Consider the following 17,754-nt stretch of genomic DNA (forward strand, 5'->3'; position numbering starts at 1 on the left):
GCCACCAGATCATTTGCTGGAAGCTGGTGCTGGTCCCTGGCAACCAAGGGAGAGCAAGCAGGTCAGAAGTGGGGAGGTGTTTCATAGTCCTGAGTTTTAGGACTGGGGCAAGGATGCGTTAGATAGCTACTACAAAATACATGATCATAAGAAGATACGTATTTTTATATTTACTAGAAAAAAATCTGTCAGTTAATTCACTACTTTGAATAATATATCAAGCAGTTCTTGATTTTATAGGCAAGGACAAGAAAACACCCTAAAAATAGAACCAGTCACACTGCCATTTACAATGATGTTGTAGCGATTTGTTCTGCTCCCCCAGGCTGCTGTTTCACAGCTGGCTTTCAAGACAGGTCTCTTTATAACTCTGTAACTTCTGGCCTTTACTGGTTACTTAGGACTAGAGCCAGGACACCAGGACTTCTGCTTAGTTTCATCATAGGGTCTGTAGAGCAGCCCGTTTATCCTGTAGACTAGCTTGAAGTACTTCTCACATTAAGCCTTCTCCTTGTCATGATTTTAGTGCTTTGGCTCTTGCCCACATTTATCAGAATGCTAGCCCCTAACACCCCACTTCCTCTTCTTCTTCCTTCTTCTTACTTTGTTCCTTTCCCCTCTGGGCTCTTCAGCTAGGTCCCTAATTTGCCCTTCTATCTTAGCTTTGGTTTCCTCTGCTGATGGAGGGTCATGGCAAGCCTAATGGAATGTCACTGATGCTGCTGGTTTTGCTCAAACTACACAGACCTAATCAGCCAGCTCTCCCTAGGGTGTTTGGTTAGGAGTCACACATTCTTAGAAACTGTTAGGAATGTTAATTCTTAGTCTCTAGCACAAGCAGTCTTTATTTATTTATTTTTATTTTTCTATGAATGAGCAAAACTGTCGGGAATAGGCTGTTTGGTCCTCTGAATGACAGCCAACAGACCCTTCTCTTACTGGCTGTCTTAAGTGGGAAGCTACCAGCTAAGCAATACCATCTTTGGCAATTGGCCAGACTGCAATTCTGGAAGTCTGGCTGTTTTGAACTCTGTACCATTCATTACTCTGTAGGAACACCACTCCAGCAGTCAAGGATTACTGCAATCACAGGGGCTGTGAGAGCCACAATTCCTGCTTAGAGTACTTGCTCCAGTCACACATACTCTAGGCAACTCCCAGTGGCTTTGGAAGACTCCATTCTGTGAACTCTGTAACACTAAATAACTCTGCTCAACTGACAACAGTGTTGGCTCGGGATGGAAACGGGGCAACCTGTCCCGTGACTCAGGAAAAACTCAGTGCAATTTGAGGCTCATGATTGGCTCATAAGGTTTGAGAGAAATATATTTATGCACACATGTATGTGTGTATGTGTAGTCTTTCCTGGTATGGTCATCTGGAAGACATCTCTCTTGGTCATTATCCCAATAAATGTTTCCCCTGAATGGTCTTTTCCCTACTTATGGTTCTGTCATAGGTAGGATGGCTGTGTTGGCTGCATAAAGAACCCAGCCCTGCAATGGTAGCAATACTAAGCAGGTGCCTAAGAGATGGAGAAAGTCACTAGGAGCTGAGGCTCTTGAGGAGCTCCAGAAAATGGCCAAGGGCAGAAGGCTGTGCAAAACTAAGGTAGAATGATGGTGGAAGCATCGAGAAGACGAGAGACAGGGAAGAAGCTGGAAGTATGGAAGATGAGAATCTGTGAAGAGCCAATGGCAGCAGTCACCACTAGGAGGACTATAGCTCCAGAGAGCTGTCATGGGTCAACATTTGAGGGTTCTGGCTTAAAGCCTAGGAAGTATCACCATAGCCCCTGAGCATTGGTAGGTAAGACCAGAGCCACAAGCTTCTGAATCTGAAAGTATAGTGTAGTGCCTTTAGTTCTCAAGGCTTAGAGCCTTGAGAATTTGTAAGCCAAGCCCTGAGCCTCTGGAACTCAGGCCACAGGTGCTTAGGCAGTTGCCCCTTGCCCATCCATGACTTCTGTTCATAGAGAGGTTTGTGATAACAGCCTCTGTAAATGGTTTCTGTAGGACTTTATACATATTTAATGAGCCAATCAAACTGGGCTCCTTTATAATGAAATTCCATGTGTTTAATGACGTCTATCTGATGCCATTCTAGCCTCACCATTGTCCCCTAAGTAGTAAACTCAGGAGACGTGATGACTTCTCTTCCAAAGTGGCATATGTGCCCTGGGAGAATGCTTTCCCTCTTATTGACTACAAGTGACTTGAGACTTAGGGTTTTGCTTCCAGTTTTACCATGATACAAATGTGGTATGCATTTACCAGAGACCACACTTCAGTTCTGAATTAATATTGTCCCCAAACAAGCAATATGTGTATGACACTGTTTTGTGATTTGGCATCATGGATAAGTTGCAGCCCTGTGTCAGTCACAGGGGTCAGAGGGCTCATGCTTGATTGACACCCTAGAGTGCTCTCGTCCACAGCATACTATGGCTTAGTTGTATTAGGTAAGTTTTTGACTTCCAGGAAGTTTACTGGAGTATATCTTCAACAGAATTTGAGTGCCATCCGTGTCCAGTGTGTCAGGTGAGTCAGGCTTTCATTAAGCACTCATTGTTTTACATTACTGATACTTTCTGGAAATCGGTCAGAAGGAAGAGCCCCTAATACCAAACTTAAATGCAGCTCTCTTCTGCCTCTTCTGGCAGAATGGGGAACTGCACCCTTTCCAGATTTATTTATTTATTTATTTATTTATTTATTTATTTATTTATTATTTATTTAAACTTTTAGAGGTCACCTACAAATTGCTCTCCAATTGAGAAAATGCTTCCAAGAACAAGATACTCACATGTCGCCGTGCATGGTATTTGCAGCTCCACCTTGGATGTACCCGGGTTTTCGGGCGTGGATTTGGGCTAGAAAAGCCTTTTCAGAGGTTGGTGATGGAACCAGACCTTCAAACTGAGTTCTTGCAAATTCGGAATCCACAGTACTTTCTGTTTCACTCGCCACCTCTAGTGGGCAGTGGAAGACACAGAGAGTCACCCCTTAGGAAGCCTATGACCCAGAAATAAAGGCCCGGACTCCTCAGGAAGCTTAGGGCCTAGAAACAATTTCCCAGGTTCCACATGCAGTAAAGTCAGGGTTTCAGACACTAGTCTTTCTTTTTTTCCTCTAAAATGAGAGTTGGTACTTAAATGAATTAACTATAAGATAGCTTCTTTATTCAGGGCTGGAGGTTAAGGTGGTTAAGGGCACTTTCTGCTGTTGTAGAAGACTGAGTCCCATTCCCAACACCCATGTCGAGAGGCTCACAATCACCCACAGCCAAAGCTGCCAGGAATTAGAAACCCTAGTCTGGCTTCCACATAGACAAAGCACCTGCACAGGCCCACATATCCACACACACATGTGCAGACACATACTCGCGCGCACACACACGTTTCAAAATTCTTTAAAATGTTAAAATCTCATTTTGTATGATCAGGTTTCCAAGAGGGACCCTGAGCATAAGGACCCTTCCACAACAAACCCACAAGGGACAGGACACCAAAACGCACCTGAATTCAGCTCTTTCACCAGCGAGGACATAGTGTTAGTGATGGAATCTGCAGCTACCAGCAAGTCATTCCTTAAATTCCTTCTTGAACCTTCAATAAAGAGGCAACAATTTAAAAATGATACAGCCTTTCCTTCCCCACCAGCTCTATGTTGCTCATCTGTCAGCTCCTCTGAAGACCTATAGCAACAACAGGAGCTTTGGTTTCTTCCCTGAATGGGTGGGGGGGGGGGGAGTAAACTGGCCCTGAGGTAAAAGACCTGGAGAATGATGAGGTTTGTAGATTCGTTATTTTTACTGGGAGGTTTTGAAAATGAAAGGGATCATCATCGCTAAGACATGGTGACCTGGCACAAGCTTTGGTCCTCACCATGAATCAAAAGGTGTGGGTACCCTATTGAGCACAACCCACATTGCCAGGAGAATTGTAGTTTTCAAACATCTCTTGTGGTCCCAGCTTTTACCTGGCGCCTGCCCTCTGAGCACACTTGTTGCTGCCCTCAGGCAGCACAGGCTCTCTCTCCTTCTGGGGCTTCCAGAGATCTCTGGTCCCTGGACTGATACCTTTTGAGACTGGGACACCGTATACAGAATGCTCCCAGAGAGGGGAAAAGGGTTGAGGATTTTTGCCACTGCTCTTAAGATACCGGGCAGAGGAATGCCTGGTATCTTAAGCTGGACTTTTACTGCTGGAAGGTAATCCATGGTAGAAAAAATTATTCTTATATATCAGGCCGGTAAGGGCTAAATGGATATTTTTAGGGTGGCATGGGAGTGGGTAAGGTGAAGATGGAGCCAAGCATTAATTACCATGATATCTTTGGAAGAAAGGGTTCAGGATTCCAAATTTGCCACTTACAAAAAAGTTACATAGCATGAGTGTCTTACGGACCAGGGGGTGCCCGTAAGTGACATACCATTGTCATTTCTCACAAAGTACCATTAAATGAATAAAGCAATAAATATATTTAAATTAGAAAATCAAAGAGTCTAAGTAAAAACATTAATCATAATATAAAGCACAAGCAGATTTAACATACTGTAGGTCTTTAAAATCTGGTTTAGGTGAAGGACACTTTCTCTTTTAAAGATTAAAAAAGAAACATATACTGTGAATTACATAGGTAGCTCTTGCATGGTATTCACGCTTAGATGAACCTTGATATGGAGCCTCCATTTTCCATCACAGAAGCAAGCAGTCTGCTAGCTTTGCCCATTGAAATGAGTTAACATTTTATCCCCATACAAGATGGATAAGACGCTTTGTTTTCACACATGGTTGCTGTCCTTAGACACGGGCTGATAAAAATACTACTAGGCAAATGATGATTCTGATTAAAATGTCTATTTCTGCGGTCATTAGTGAGGTTGCACATCTTCCCTCTGTTGGCAATTTATGCTTCTCTTGTCTTCTAATTCCCATTATCTGTTTTGTTAGGGAGGCAAGCCTCCATATTTTATGTATAGCTGAAGTTATGAAATTTGATTGGTGCACACACCAATCTATTAGTTTCTGTCTTTGATTTCTGTTTTTCTTTGATTTAAAATAGCCAGGATATTCATAATATATTTCTAAATTAAAGAAAAGGGAGATTGTAGACGAAGTTCTAATGTGTGTGAAGGAAGAAGAGTCTATGAGCTGTATCCGCATATGTGCATAGCTATTTATACATAAAAAGTATGGTGGGAAGAGCCCATGCATTAGTTGTGATCGCTTCTAGCAGTGAAATTGGCCTGATTGGAAAGACTTAATGGAAAGGGGTTTCTTAATAGCTATAAACTTGTAAAATGATAGAAAGAGGAAGGCTAAAAATCACTTAGTTTGGGGTGCCTATGATGATTAGTAGTACTTTTCAATTAGATAAAAATCTAGAATCACCCCGGAAATGGACCACTAGGCACACTTGTGAAAGATTATCTAGATTAATTTAGCCTCTGAGAATGTTTGTGAGGAATTATCTTGATTTTTTTTTTAAAAAGATGATTTGGGAAGACCCATCTTAATAGTTGGAGCTATCCCCTGGGAAGGGGATCCTAGGATGTATGAAGTGGAGAGAGTGGCGTGACATCAGCACACGCGTGTCCCGCTGCCTGCTTCCTGACTCTGGCCAGGCTGTGACCAGTAGCTTCAAGCTCCTGATGCCTGCCTTGACCTGCGAGATAAAATAAATGCTTTATCTCTTCTGCTGTTTTTGTCAAATTATTTATCTATCAGTGGGAGAAGAAAGGGAGACAGGGGTCCTCTGTGGAGAAGGCTGATCGCCAGCTCTTCTTTTTCTACTGAGGGTAACCTTAGTCTTGTATCCCTGATTACAAAATCCAGGATCCAACCCTCTAGAGCATCTCAGTGTGAAATCTGTAAAATGACGACTTGTCCTTCATCAGCTCAAAGTTGGGATTGTTAAATCTCTGTCTTGACTTTGATGATGATATGAAATAAGAGTATCAGGGTGGACTGAAGTTGTAAAGAAGTTCTTGTGCCCCGAGACTCCAAGATTTACTAAAAGTGGGGCGGGGCAAGAGAAGATGAAAGAAGACTAAATGGGGAGGCAGGGAAGAGCTGCCGAGTGGCTTTCTCAGACGCATAGGCCAGGCTCTGAGCCAAAATATAGGACACCCTAGCAGAAATGTCCCACCCATAATCTGTAGGACACATGCGACTCAGGATAGCCATGAACACAGCACAGCCCCAAACCACAAACTTACATGATACATTATGAGGTTTGCTTTGTAACTCGACTCTACAGCTTTTCAAGAATGAGTTTTGGAGATGACAAATGTGGCCCTGAGAAGCCGAAAGGTTGGACGCTCCTGTGAGTGTCCACATGTGGGTGTGATGACTCTTGATGGCCTTCTGCTCAATGGACCTAAGGTTGGACGCTCCTGTGAGTGTCCACGTGTGGGTGTGATGACTCTTGATGGCCTTCTGCTCAATGGACCTAAGGTTGGACGCTCCTGTGAGTGTCCACGTGAGGCTGTGATGACTCTTGATGGCCTTCTGCTCAATGGACCTAAGGTTGGACGCTCCTGTGAGTGTCCACGTGAGGCTGTGATGACTCTTGATGGCCTTCTGCTCAATGGACCTAAGGTTGGACACTCCTGTGAGTGTCCACGTGTGGGTGTGATGACTCTTGATGGCCTTCTGCTCAATGGACCTAAGGTTGGACACTCCTGTGAGTGTCCACGTGTGGGTGTGATGACTCTTGATGGCCTTCTGCTCAATGGACCTAAGGTTGGACACTCCTGTGAGTGTCCACGTGTGGGTGTGATGACACTTGATGGCCTTCTGCTCAATGGACCTAAGGTTGGATACTCCTGTGAGTGTCCACGTGTGGGTGTGATGACTCTTGATGGCCTTCTGCTCAATGGACCTAAGGTTGGACACTCCTGTGAGTGTCCACGTGAGGCTGTGATGACTCTTGATGGCCTTCTGCTCAATGGACCTAAGGTTGGACGCTCCTGTGAGTGTCCACGTGAGGCTGTGATGACTCTTGATGGCCTTCTGCTCAATGGGTCTTGGCGAAGTGTTTGCCAGGCACACGCAGAACACAGGAAAGGAGAGACTACTTACTTTGTGCAAAGGCCTCTTGCACATCTCCCCCTACCCCAGTGAGAGAGTCCTGAGGGGTGTGCGTTGGGGTGGAGCAGGCAGATGCGGACCGGATGGGCATGGGAATGGGCCTGCTGACGGTGTGGCTGGGGGAGGAGCGAGGGGAGCCTGCCCCCTGGGTCTGCAGAAACAAGACACATCATTAGTTTGCTTTCACAAGAAAAGCCCATATGCCTTCTCTAAAGTCTCAAGTCCCGTGTTAACAACAGTGAGAACAACATTCCAGAATATGAGCAAATCTCAGGAAACCAAGGAGACTATCCTAAACCTAGCTGCATGTGTAGATTAATCTAGCAAGCCATCATACATAATCTGAAGTTTATGTTCATATTGATTGTTCTATAATATGATCCCTTTGTCCTCGCTATGAAGCTGTTATTAAACAGATGATTGCAAGGTGTGCTTATTTCTCTAAGAAGCATGTCTACATAGAATATAAGACACAAAGGAGAAAGTTTTCCCCATGGACTGGGAGACTATCTGGTACAGATGTGGTATCTTAGTTCCCTAATATCCAACCTGCTTTGGCTTCATCTTTAGGTACAACTCAGAACATGTCTTAAAATATTTCGTATATCGTCTCAAATAATTGCACTGGGATGTACACTGCTTAATCTCTGCTTTACAATAAAAGTTGACATTGTGACATTACTCTGCAAATGAGTGATCTGAATGGGGAAGAAGAAAAAGAAATATTGGTGTCTTTTATTCTTTTCTTTACTAATTGATTTTAACTGGTGATTTTGCATATGTACATGTCATGCAATGTTCAACCCCAGGGAATGCATCTGCCTCCCAAGTGTCTATCATGTTTTCAAGATGAAAACATTCAAAATGCTTTCTTTTGGCTTTTTAAAAAATATATATTTTTTATTTTTTGAAATATAATTATATTATTTACCTCTCCTTTTCCTTTCTCCAATCCTTCCTATGTACTCTCCCACCCTTGTCTTGCTCAAATTCATGGCCTCTTTTGAGATGACCAGCACACGGCTGTTATTTGTAGTCATCCTCCCATTCAGAATAGTGCCAGAGCATCTGGCTCTTGCCTAACTGCGTCTTGGTACCCAACCTTCAACGTTTCCCCATCATTTCCTTTGCTCTACTGTCCCCAACTTCTGATAAGTACTATTCCACTTTCCATTTCTTAGCACCTGCTTTGTATATTTCATATATGGGTAAACTTACGTGAGGTTTATCTTTTTGTACCCGACTTACTTTATTTAACATATATCTAACATATGATCTTCAGTTCTACCCCTGTTGCTGCAATGGCAGGATTTCTGTGAGCTGAATCATATTCCACTACAACACACACACACACACACACACACACACACACACTCACTCACTCAGTACATTTTCTTTATCCATTCATGATCTAATGGTCACTTTTGACTTAAGCATGGGACTGTAGATATCTCTTTGTTATCCTGACTTCATTTCCTTTGGGTAATTCACTCAGGGGTATTGCTGAATCACAGGACAGCTCTAACCTACTATTTTCTATAGTGGCTGTACTAACTTAGATTCCTGCCAACCGTGTTCTCTTCTCCCTACAGCCTTGCCCACACTTGTCAGCCTTTGTTCTTTTTAGAATAGTCATTCTTCCTAGGAGGAGGCGCTGTCTCATTGAGGTTTTGATTTGCAAGAGTTGTGGTCTCTAATTTTTGGTTACTGCTTTCTGAGGGAACACCCTTTTCTTTAGACATTTGAGAAAGCGGTAGTTTAGCAGAAGAGTGATAATAGCAAGATTTAAAAAGAAGTGAAAAAAAAAGAGTAGGAAACAACTAGAACACTCATTTCTGCATTGAGATCTTTGGCATGAGACCTTTAATTGTAAAGCTTATTTTTTACAATGAGGTCCTCGGAAACAGACTCCTGGTTTCAATAATTAGTAGAAAGGAAAGAAAGTCAAGCATGCGTGTAAAACATGCAGGGAGTCCCTGGAGTACACAGTAGCCGACCATGCACTCTTAGTGGTTCCCTCCCAGGCTGTTGACTTTGGCCAACCATGGTAGGAACTCTTTTTCCAGAAAAATCCAGAGAGCAATTGCCTACCTGTTCACATTCTTAGACCGGCAGCGTGAAAGCCTGCTTTGGGATATTCTGTTTAGACGTTTGCTTTAACTGCTTGCAGCTAAACATCCCACCCCCACCACACCCGCGGACACACCATTGCTGGAAAATGCCATGCTGTTAGCTCTCCCGGGCTCGGCAGGATTACATAACTGTCAAATCTCTAAAGCGAAGAAAACCCAGAAACACAAGCAAGGCAAAGCAGAGCACAGCCCAGAACTCATGTGCTGCCCCATGGGCTGGGGATTCTCCGTACACTTGTAACAGTACCTGTTTGCAATGGTCTGTCCAGGCACGGGGAGGAGGACTCAGGTGGTGATGCTTTTGCCTGCTTTCCTCAGCCTGCTCAAAGAGGGGCCTGGGCTTCCCAGAAAACAGCATCTCAGCCGTTTCTCTGACACCTTCTGCATCTGAGATAACCCTGCACTTCGAGCTCCCATGTCAATGAGGAGCAACTCCTCTGTGGAACTGACCATTCTCCTGCCCAAACGGTTTTATCTATCTACGGCCCATGGATCTCTCCCCATGTCCCGGGAAGGGGACATCATCACTCTAAGTGTGCAGTTGTGATATCCCAGGGCTCTGAAAGTGGAAACGATCACCCTGGGGGAGGTAGAGACAGTAGCTGGGCCCATGGCTGAGCCCAGAGACTCTGAGTCCTCTGGGCTGCAGAACTCTTTAAGAACCATGGCTGGTGGAGTGTTCATCATAGAAATAGATGTTGCTCAGGTGCCTTGCGGGTGTCTAGGTCTGGCCGGCCCTCCTGGGCACCCTGTCCAAGGTAGTGCTTAGGAAGCACTTCTGAGCTTTTCTTATCTGTCTTCAATACCAAAAAGACTTCAGTCGCAGGGGGGATTTGTGACTGGTGGGAAGAGAAGTGAGGTGGTAGAAAATAGGCTTCCCTTGGTGGTCTAGCATGGGTCACCAATTCGACCCTAGGAAGCCAGGGTTTTTAGTTAGAAAGTTCACACACACAAAGACTTGGTTTTTTGTATGCATTTTACAGGGTATAGAGCACTTTACCACACACAGTTGTGTTTTGCGTTTCTAATATAGTAAAAAGGGATAAAACAGTATTTGAATAGCAGTTTGAAATCCCTAAAGCACTTTAACCCTCTTACAAGTCAGTGAGATGTTATCATTCTCATTCAGCAGGTATGAGGCTCAGAAGATAACTGACATATACAAGATCTCCATAGTAACAAGAGGCAGAGGTAAGCTTAGATTGTAAGTCTGGGGCTTTCTCCCAGCACCCCAGGGTCTTCTCAAGATGTGACCAGCACCACATGCTTCCAGCTCGATCTTATTAATTTTGGAAATTTTAGCAACTAAAGACTGAGAAGCTTCCACTGTGACCACAGCATAGTGTTCTGGGTCTGTGGCAGGGCAGGTAACACATTTTCCTTGTTGGGTTGTGGAGAGGTGTGGGTGCCCAGTGCTGCTGGACGGCCTTTGGGCTGTCAGCCAGGTCTATAATTTCTTATCTGTAAACAGATCTAACAGGCACACATTTCACTGGTGATTTGACCCCAATAAGAGGTGAGACTATTGGTTTAGGTACATCATGTTACTCTTCAAAAGCCTGAAAACATGAAGAATTCTGCAATATGGCTGCACCCAGTGCTCTCAGCTATGGTGGTATGGTCACACTGCAGTATTCGACAGGAAGTGCTAGGGCTGTGCTTCCAGTTCTGTTCACAGATTCTGTGCCAGAGTCCTTTGGCTGTGCCCATGCGACTCTTCCTTCTGGTGACATTTGTAGAAAGGTGTGTACTTTGGCTTCGTCTCTCCAGGTGAGAGACTGTTTTCTATAGTGCACCGAGTTCTCTTGGGCGTGTGTATGTCTGAAACCTTTCCATCCCCATATCTTCCTGCTTCGTACCCATTCCTGAAGTAACTTTCCCCTTGATTTTCTGTTTCCTGTCTCCAAAACTCCCAACAGTGGATCTGTGTTAGAGGAAAATAACTGGCTGTGGTTATTTCTTATGAGAAAAATCGCCAGCCGAATCTAAATTACACCAGCGTATGAATGGCTAATAGACATCACGCCCAAGTCATAGCCAAGTGAATACCTAATTGCTGCAATTTCAAGCAGTCTGGATGTGTAAATAGTTTTGGTGGGGGATTCTGTGGTTGACAAAATGATTTGTCTCCATCTTTTCTGCAATTTGCAATTCCCACGTCATGTCCATCTTTTACCCAGAGTTCTCAGAGTAGGATCCTGGTTGCCTGGTAACCATGACTTTATCTCTCTATGATAGGACACTGCCCAGTTTGATATTTAGCACCTACTATAGAAAATGGATTCTCTGGTTTCTCTGAAAGGGCAATGGGACAGATCACTGAGTTTCGTTTTCACAGGTTTTCTGTAGCCTGGTCATCCAGCATGGCTGTCTACCATGAACTTTAGAATAAGTTTCTGCAAATTCCCTGAGAAAACTTCTCCCTAGAAATGACTTCATGATTTATGGTGGAAAGACTTAAAAGACAATGGTCCATGCAGATCAATATATGGATCCAACATTCCCAAGGAGAATTGATTTATGGATGAAGGAAAACATATATCACAGTTGGCAATGTAAAATAGCTTTCTTCCTAGAGGATAAATGAAAAATTAATTTCTACATGCATCTTCTGACTGCAATCTACTTGTTTCACATCAATTTTTAAGATCCATACATTTTTCATTTCTTTTCTTACAGAATGTATTTTGGCTTCTACTCAGCTCTAGAGATAGAGGACTCTTCACGGAAAGGGACACATGTGTAACTGCTGAACAAACTGACCCTGGAGAAGTGCAGAGTGCTTGTCCCCCATCCTCTTATTACAACCTGCACAGTCTGGCTTCATGGTCTGGCTGATGATGATGCTACCTGGCCCTGCATCTTGCAGCCTGCCCCTGACAGGTAGTACCCTACAACCAGGGAAAATGAGGAAGCACAAAGTCACCAACTGCCACCATCACCGCTATGATTACTGGGCTTTTTAAGGTCTGCTGTGTACAAAATATAACGGGCAACTGAAGACATGGTTGATTCCGAATGGCCAGCCATGAGGCGTTGTTTGACTCAGGATTTTAAGCAGAAGATATCTGGGCAGGAAAGGCGGCAGCATGGAGAAGAGAAAAGGGTGTCTGAGGTTTAGAAAAGTTTGAGCAAGACTTGGGACTTGCAAAGAGCAGAAGAGACACGCAGAGAGACCACTGGTGCTGAAGCTGGTACCAGGATCCATGTTAAAGGCAGAGATACGAGGAAGCTTAGAGGAGGAACTAGACTTGGGAGCCTTCAGTGTAGATGGTATCTTGAATGAGAGGGTCGATGTCCATGGGTTTTGAACAAAGAGATTGTTTTCCCCCCACTTCTCTAGAATCAATCAGCTATAACTTTAAAAATAAGATTATATATATATATGTATATATATATATAATATGTGTGTGGTATATAGTCTGATAAAGTACATCATATATTTTTGAATACTAGATACCAGTTTCTATATGCAGACACTATATAAACTTTCCTCCCCCAGCCTTCTGTGGAGGACTTATCAGCTCTGTAGGAAGTCCACCGATAGAATGAGGAAGGCTGATAAAGCGGAAGGTGAAACGAAGGCTGGAAGGTTGACTGTGTGTGGCCTGCTCTTATTCCCTGTTACATTTGAGTGAGAGAAAGACATGGAATTTTGAATGATGTAAGACTCTGCCCCCAACCAAACAGGGAGCAGTTTGATTCCAAGGATTACAATGTAATAGTTTTTAAGTTAACCCTTATTGGGAATCCAAAGAAAGAAAGATTCCTGAAAATAGAGACAACCTGATTTTGGTTCTTGAGTATTAAGTACTCTACAGCAATTATGTCTTTATGCAGTGTGTCTGTTACCCCTCCAGGATGTATCTGTAGTATGTTGTGCAACACACAGGCATTGGCACTCCCAGACACTCACACTACTATCTATTAAAAATATACTCAGGAATGTGTTGATAGCAAATACTACGAAGTTTGTGCATTTAGGGACATATCTGATGTTAACGGAAGCCAGACAATCTTATTGGGGTGTTTCTTTTTTTTAAAAAAATATTTATTTATTTATTTATTATGTATACAATATTCTGTCTGTGTGTATGACCGCAGGCCAGAAGAGGGCACCAGACCCCATTACAGATGGTTGCGAGCCACCATGTGGTTGCTGGGAATTGAACTCAGGTCCTTTGGAAGAGCAGGCAATGCTCTTAACCTCTGAGCCATCTCTCCAGCCCACTTGGGGTGTCTCTTACAAGAGATCTAAACAAACTGAAAGCCGTGTTCACATTTCTTCCACAGACTGAGACTTTGTTAGTCAACTGTTAGGAAAAGAACTAAGTGAACAGATGTGCATGTTCCAACATTTGAAAAGTTTATATGTGATTGTACACATATGCCTACAGATATTTGTTTTTATATTCGCTATTCAGATAGCATTTGCACAGAATGCTTCCACACCCACTGTCTTTTAAGATAGCCACAGTAATCCTGTGAGGTGCGTGCTATCAGAGCGCTTGAGATGGCCACGAGGTTAGCTTACTTTCCCGTTTCTTTATTGCTGTGAGCTCAATCAGGGGCCTCTATAATTCAGGCTGAACTGCTGGGATCTTTCTAAGAAAATGACTGAGGCTTTGTTTTGCAAACTGAGTTAAGATACTTGGTTTTAGATAAATACATAATAGTTGGGACTGGGATTATACCAGAAGCTTCTAGACCATATTGTTACTGCAACTACAGGCAGCTGTTTTCACTCTTAAGATATTTTTATGAGTGCTCATTTTATAGCTCCTTCAATAAATCTTGAAGGTACACAAGGAAGAAAGAGGGTAGGATAACTTTGATTCAAGTTTTGTAAAAAACACAATTTATTGCTGTGATACCATAATCATATTATATTACAGGCACTATTTTTTAAAATTCATGTTTTCTCCTCAAGGGGGATCATTTCATGCATTACCTATAACAAGAAACAGTATATGTAAGGAATATAAACACCAGCATAATAAAACACTACAATGAACCACACAGATTTATGATAAAGCAGAGGCCATTAAATCAAGCATGATTGGTTGTGTGGGGGATTTAGAGTTTGATTTTTTTACAGAGAGAATGTTCCCGAAGGGGAAAGACTCATAAAACAGAATTTAGAAGTAGATGCCCATCTAAAACCTCTAAATTCTCTCCTTAGATCATGTTATTCCATGAGAACTCGATTTGGAAGGAATTTGTTGATTTTCTTCATAGGCTCAACTCAGTGGGGCTAGATTTTATGGGGCTCTACGTTTTTAGTTTTGACTAAAGGTCAGCATAAGCCATGACCACTTGCAATCACTTTTCTATTGTATTGCTCAATACTTTCTATAAAGCTCTCAACAAAGGCTTGCTTTAGTTTTAACGCAGTAGGTTTTCTGAGCTTCGGAGAAGTGGTATTTCTCTGCTGATAAAACCCTGGCTTACTATTTCCCTCTTTTGTTTTGTTGCTCAGGGTTAAGAAGAACAGCCTGTCCCCTTAGGGGACATAGTCCCATTTTCTCTTCCTTAGCATCCCATTCTTCTATTTCCTTTCCGTGGAGCTGCTGCTTATATGCTCTGGTGTAAGTGACCCTGACCTCAGGTCAGCTTAAGGAGAAGCCTGAGCAGAAACCAAGCAGATGGGAGTGAAGCCATGTGTTACCCACATTTGGGTGGCACTGACTGACAGATCACATCTATCAACCGCTGTGACCCTTCAAAGTGCAGAGGCGTGGCGGGGCTCCACAGGAAAGGCAGAGAGAGGGAGGTGACAAAGGCCTCCCTAAGAGTCATTCCCACAGCCTGACTCTGTGCAGCCTTTAACTTTCTGGTCCACAGAGCCTTTCAGAGTATACTGCTTGGGAAATGGAGGGAAGGGGCACTGGGAGAAATGGTTTTTAAAGCAAGACAAGTGCCCTCTCTAGGAGAAGGAAGTTAGACTAGAACAGCATCTTCTGTTTCATGTACATGCCTGTTTGCAAAGGGAGATATCAAGGACGAGGCATTTGCTCTGCCATGATCTAAGTCCAGTGGCCACACCCCAGAGATGCAGGGATGGGCAATGATACAGGCTACAAATCCAGGGCATTTTTAACACAAGGGAGTCATCCCTGCTGAAAACTTGGCATCAGTCCAATAAAGTAACTTTTTCATAATATACAAAATAATGCCGCACATTGTCTTTATTGTTTGAGTTACAGATTTGTTTAACATGGTTCTTTTCCTTTCTTTCTTTACAGACCCTTGGAAAGAAGAGTTAGAAAGTTTCCAGCGTTTTGCAAACATTCTTTGTTACACACAAACACACAGAATGAATAATAGGAAAGAGCATACAGAAGAATTAACAGACCCATTGAGACTGGACAGGTTGGGGCTCTCATTAACAAGGATAAAATGTGAAATCTTGAAATAACGCGGGTACCTGGGATATCATCATATGCTTTGGTACATGCACAGGTAGTCAAGCTGTGTTTCTCTTGCTCTAGTTTAGTGTAGTTCCTCTCAGTGTGCTGTTCTTCTGCTTGCTTCTGACCTAACCACAAGGGCACACAGGGTTTCAGGGGGTGACATCCTCAGACAGTCATGATGCCTCTATCTCCAGAAAAAAAATAATGTGTGGAATGACCTTATGAAACCACAGAGTAGAAAGGTCCTTGGGAAGGATGGGAGGAAAGGACATTACCTATTCTTCATAGAATCTTGTTAATAAATGGCTTTGGAGGAAACACGAGGAAGACAGGCAGCTAGAAGCCCGGTCTTACACAATTGAATACAGGGCACAGGGTAGAGGGCATGGTGTCGTAGTTATGTGATGGAAAGGGACTCGTTACCCGATTCTTATGAAAAGAGTTTCTACGCCCTTTCAGAGAAATGGAAGCTGAACCAAATGTTCACAGTGTGGAGGTTTGCTCTTGTAGGCTGTAGCCTGTGAGACAACATTTAACGTTTGTGTAGCTCTAGTGACAGACCTTCTACTAAGAGAAGGGTCTGGTCAATAACCTCAAAAAGCATACCATGGATTTGAAACTTAACACCCTTGGGGAATCTAAAACTTTCCCAACAAATCACAGATCATTCTCCCTTCTAAACATGAAAGAGGTCTTCATTTGTTGCCGAAACCAGTGACAGTTATAACAGAATGCCGAATTTTATAATCTCAATTCAAGCACTACATAGAAATGGAAGCAAATTAGTATGATTTTTTTCTCTCTCCAAACTGAAGCACGAACATACATTAGAGGCCAAAGCAATGAGAACGCCAGCAGGACGTGCGTCCCTCCACTGTTAGTTAAGACCTGCAGCAGGGACATAACTTACTCCCTGCTTCAATTCTTCTTCCTACAGAAAGATCGAATCAATAACAATTAGATTACCCAAGGTTCCAACCAAGGCATGTACACAGGGAAGGAAGGCAAGAGACCGGAGGCGTCAACATGGCTTGATCACCTCTCCTGGCTCTGCCACCCCTGTGACTTTAGTTCCAAGCCTATTTAGGTATTTGAGACAACAGACCCCCATTCCTTTCCTCCGTGTATCTGATCTGTCTGTCTATCCCAGTAGTTGTACGTCTTGGTACAAAATCTGTTCAGTTGGGTGGGATTGATCCCACAGTGGCTGCTGGCCAGTAGACTCCCATCTCATCACTACAGTGGAAGAAGTACAGGAACACCAGCAGAGAGATTTGTCAAAATTTCCTGCCATTCAGGAAAGGGCAAGACGGCCTCAGTACTTTTCACTCGACATATTTTCAAAGGGAAGCAGAAAAGAGATGTTCTGTTGCATCAAATGAGATAATAGGCTAGAAACAGGTTACTAATGATCCAGTCTTAGCAAAGACAGAACCAATATCAACCCATCAAATCCCCAGATCTACATTGTATATGTCCAGCACACTGGAAGTAAATTTTGTTGAGTGACGATAAAACGTTTCCCAAATGCTTTATGAAAGAAGGGACTCACGGCCAAAACTGTTGGCTAAGTTATAAAATGGAGCAAAGAAACCAAAGGAAAGAAGAGCTGCAAGTACAGTGTCTGGGGCAGAAAAGCGTCACAAAATTGCCTTTAAAAAGAATTTAATAAAGAAAGAGAAAAGAAAGAGAGAAGGGAATAAGCAAGGAGACAGAAGGAGAAATTAAAAGAAAAAGAAAGGGCACAGAGAAACCACAAATACTAGTGTGGGGGAGGGTGAGAAATGCATAGACTGAAAACCAGCCTGAAATTCCCGTCTCACAGTGAGTGCTGCCCTCGGCACATGGAAGTTCCTGTTTATATTGGTTCCCACTTGTTTCCCTTGGACCAGATGACCATGGAGCACTGACAGTGCTATTGGCCCAAGTGGCCGTGTGTCTATCCACCTGCTGTTAACTGGGGAAGTCAGAGATCTAATTAAAGGAGACTGCTATTCCAAGGAGGCAACAGCCTGCTGCCCTCTACAGGGCTTCCAGCATGTAAGGCCTTTCACACTTAACAGTTTGCACTTGAGACCCGTGGAAGTCATGTGACTCATTGGAGCCACAGAAA

At 43.3% G+C, this 17,754-nt stretch overlaps 1 protein-coding gene across 22 annotated transcripts in view; it reads right to left on the reverse strand.

Annotated features, from left to right (window-relative positions):
* Positions 1-17,754, reverse strand: part of LOC121441888 (dystrobrevin alpha-like) — a 349,129-nt gene that overhangs the window by 9,711 nt on the left and 321,664 nt on the right. For 16 of the 22 annotated variants that reach the window (XM_041643231.1, XM_041643233.1, XM_041643241.1 and 13 more), the window contains 3 exons: positions 7,088-7,247; positions 3,518-3,607; positions 2,806-2,971 (listed from right to left, as the gene is read on the reverse strand). In XM_041643231.1, coding sequence (XP_041499165.1) covers positions 2,806-2,971; positions 3,518-3,607; positions 7,088-7,247 — 416 coding nt within the window. Of the gene's footprint in view, positions 1-2,805; positions 2,972-3,517; positions 3,608-7,087; positions 7,248-14,057; positions 16,573-17,754 lie in introns of those variants that run through there. The other 6 variants (XM_041643252.1, XM_041643249.1, XM_041643248.1 and 3 more) reach the window with 3 other exon arrangements.

The sequence above is a fragment of the Microtus oregoni genome, unplaced genomic scaffold (assembly GCF_018167655.1).
Source record: "Microtus oregoni isolate MIOR12 unplaced genomic scaffold, Mior012 000082F_ref0000272, whole genome shotgun sequence".
In the NCBI taxonomy this organism is placed as follows: domain Eukaryota; kingdom Metazoa; phylum Chordata; class Mammalia; order Rodentia; family Cricetidae; genus Microtus; species Microtus oregoni.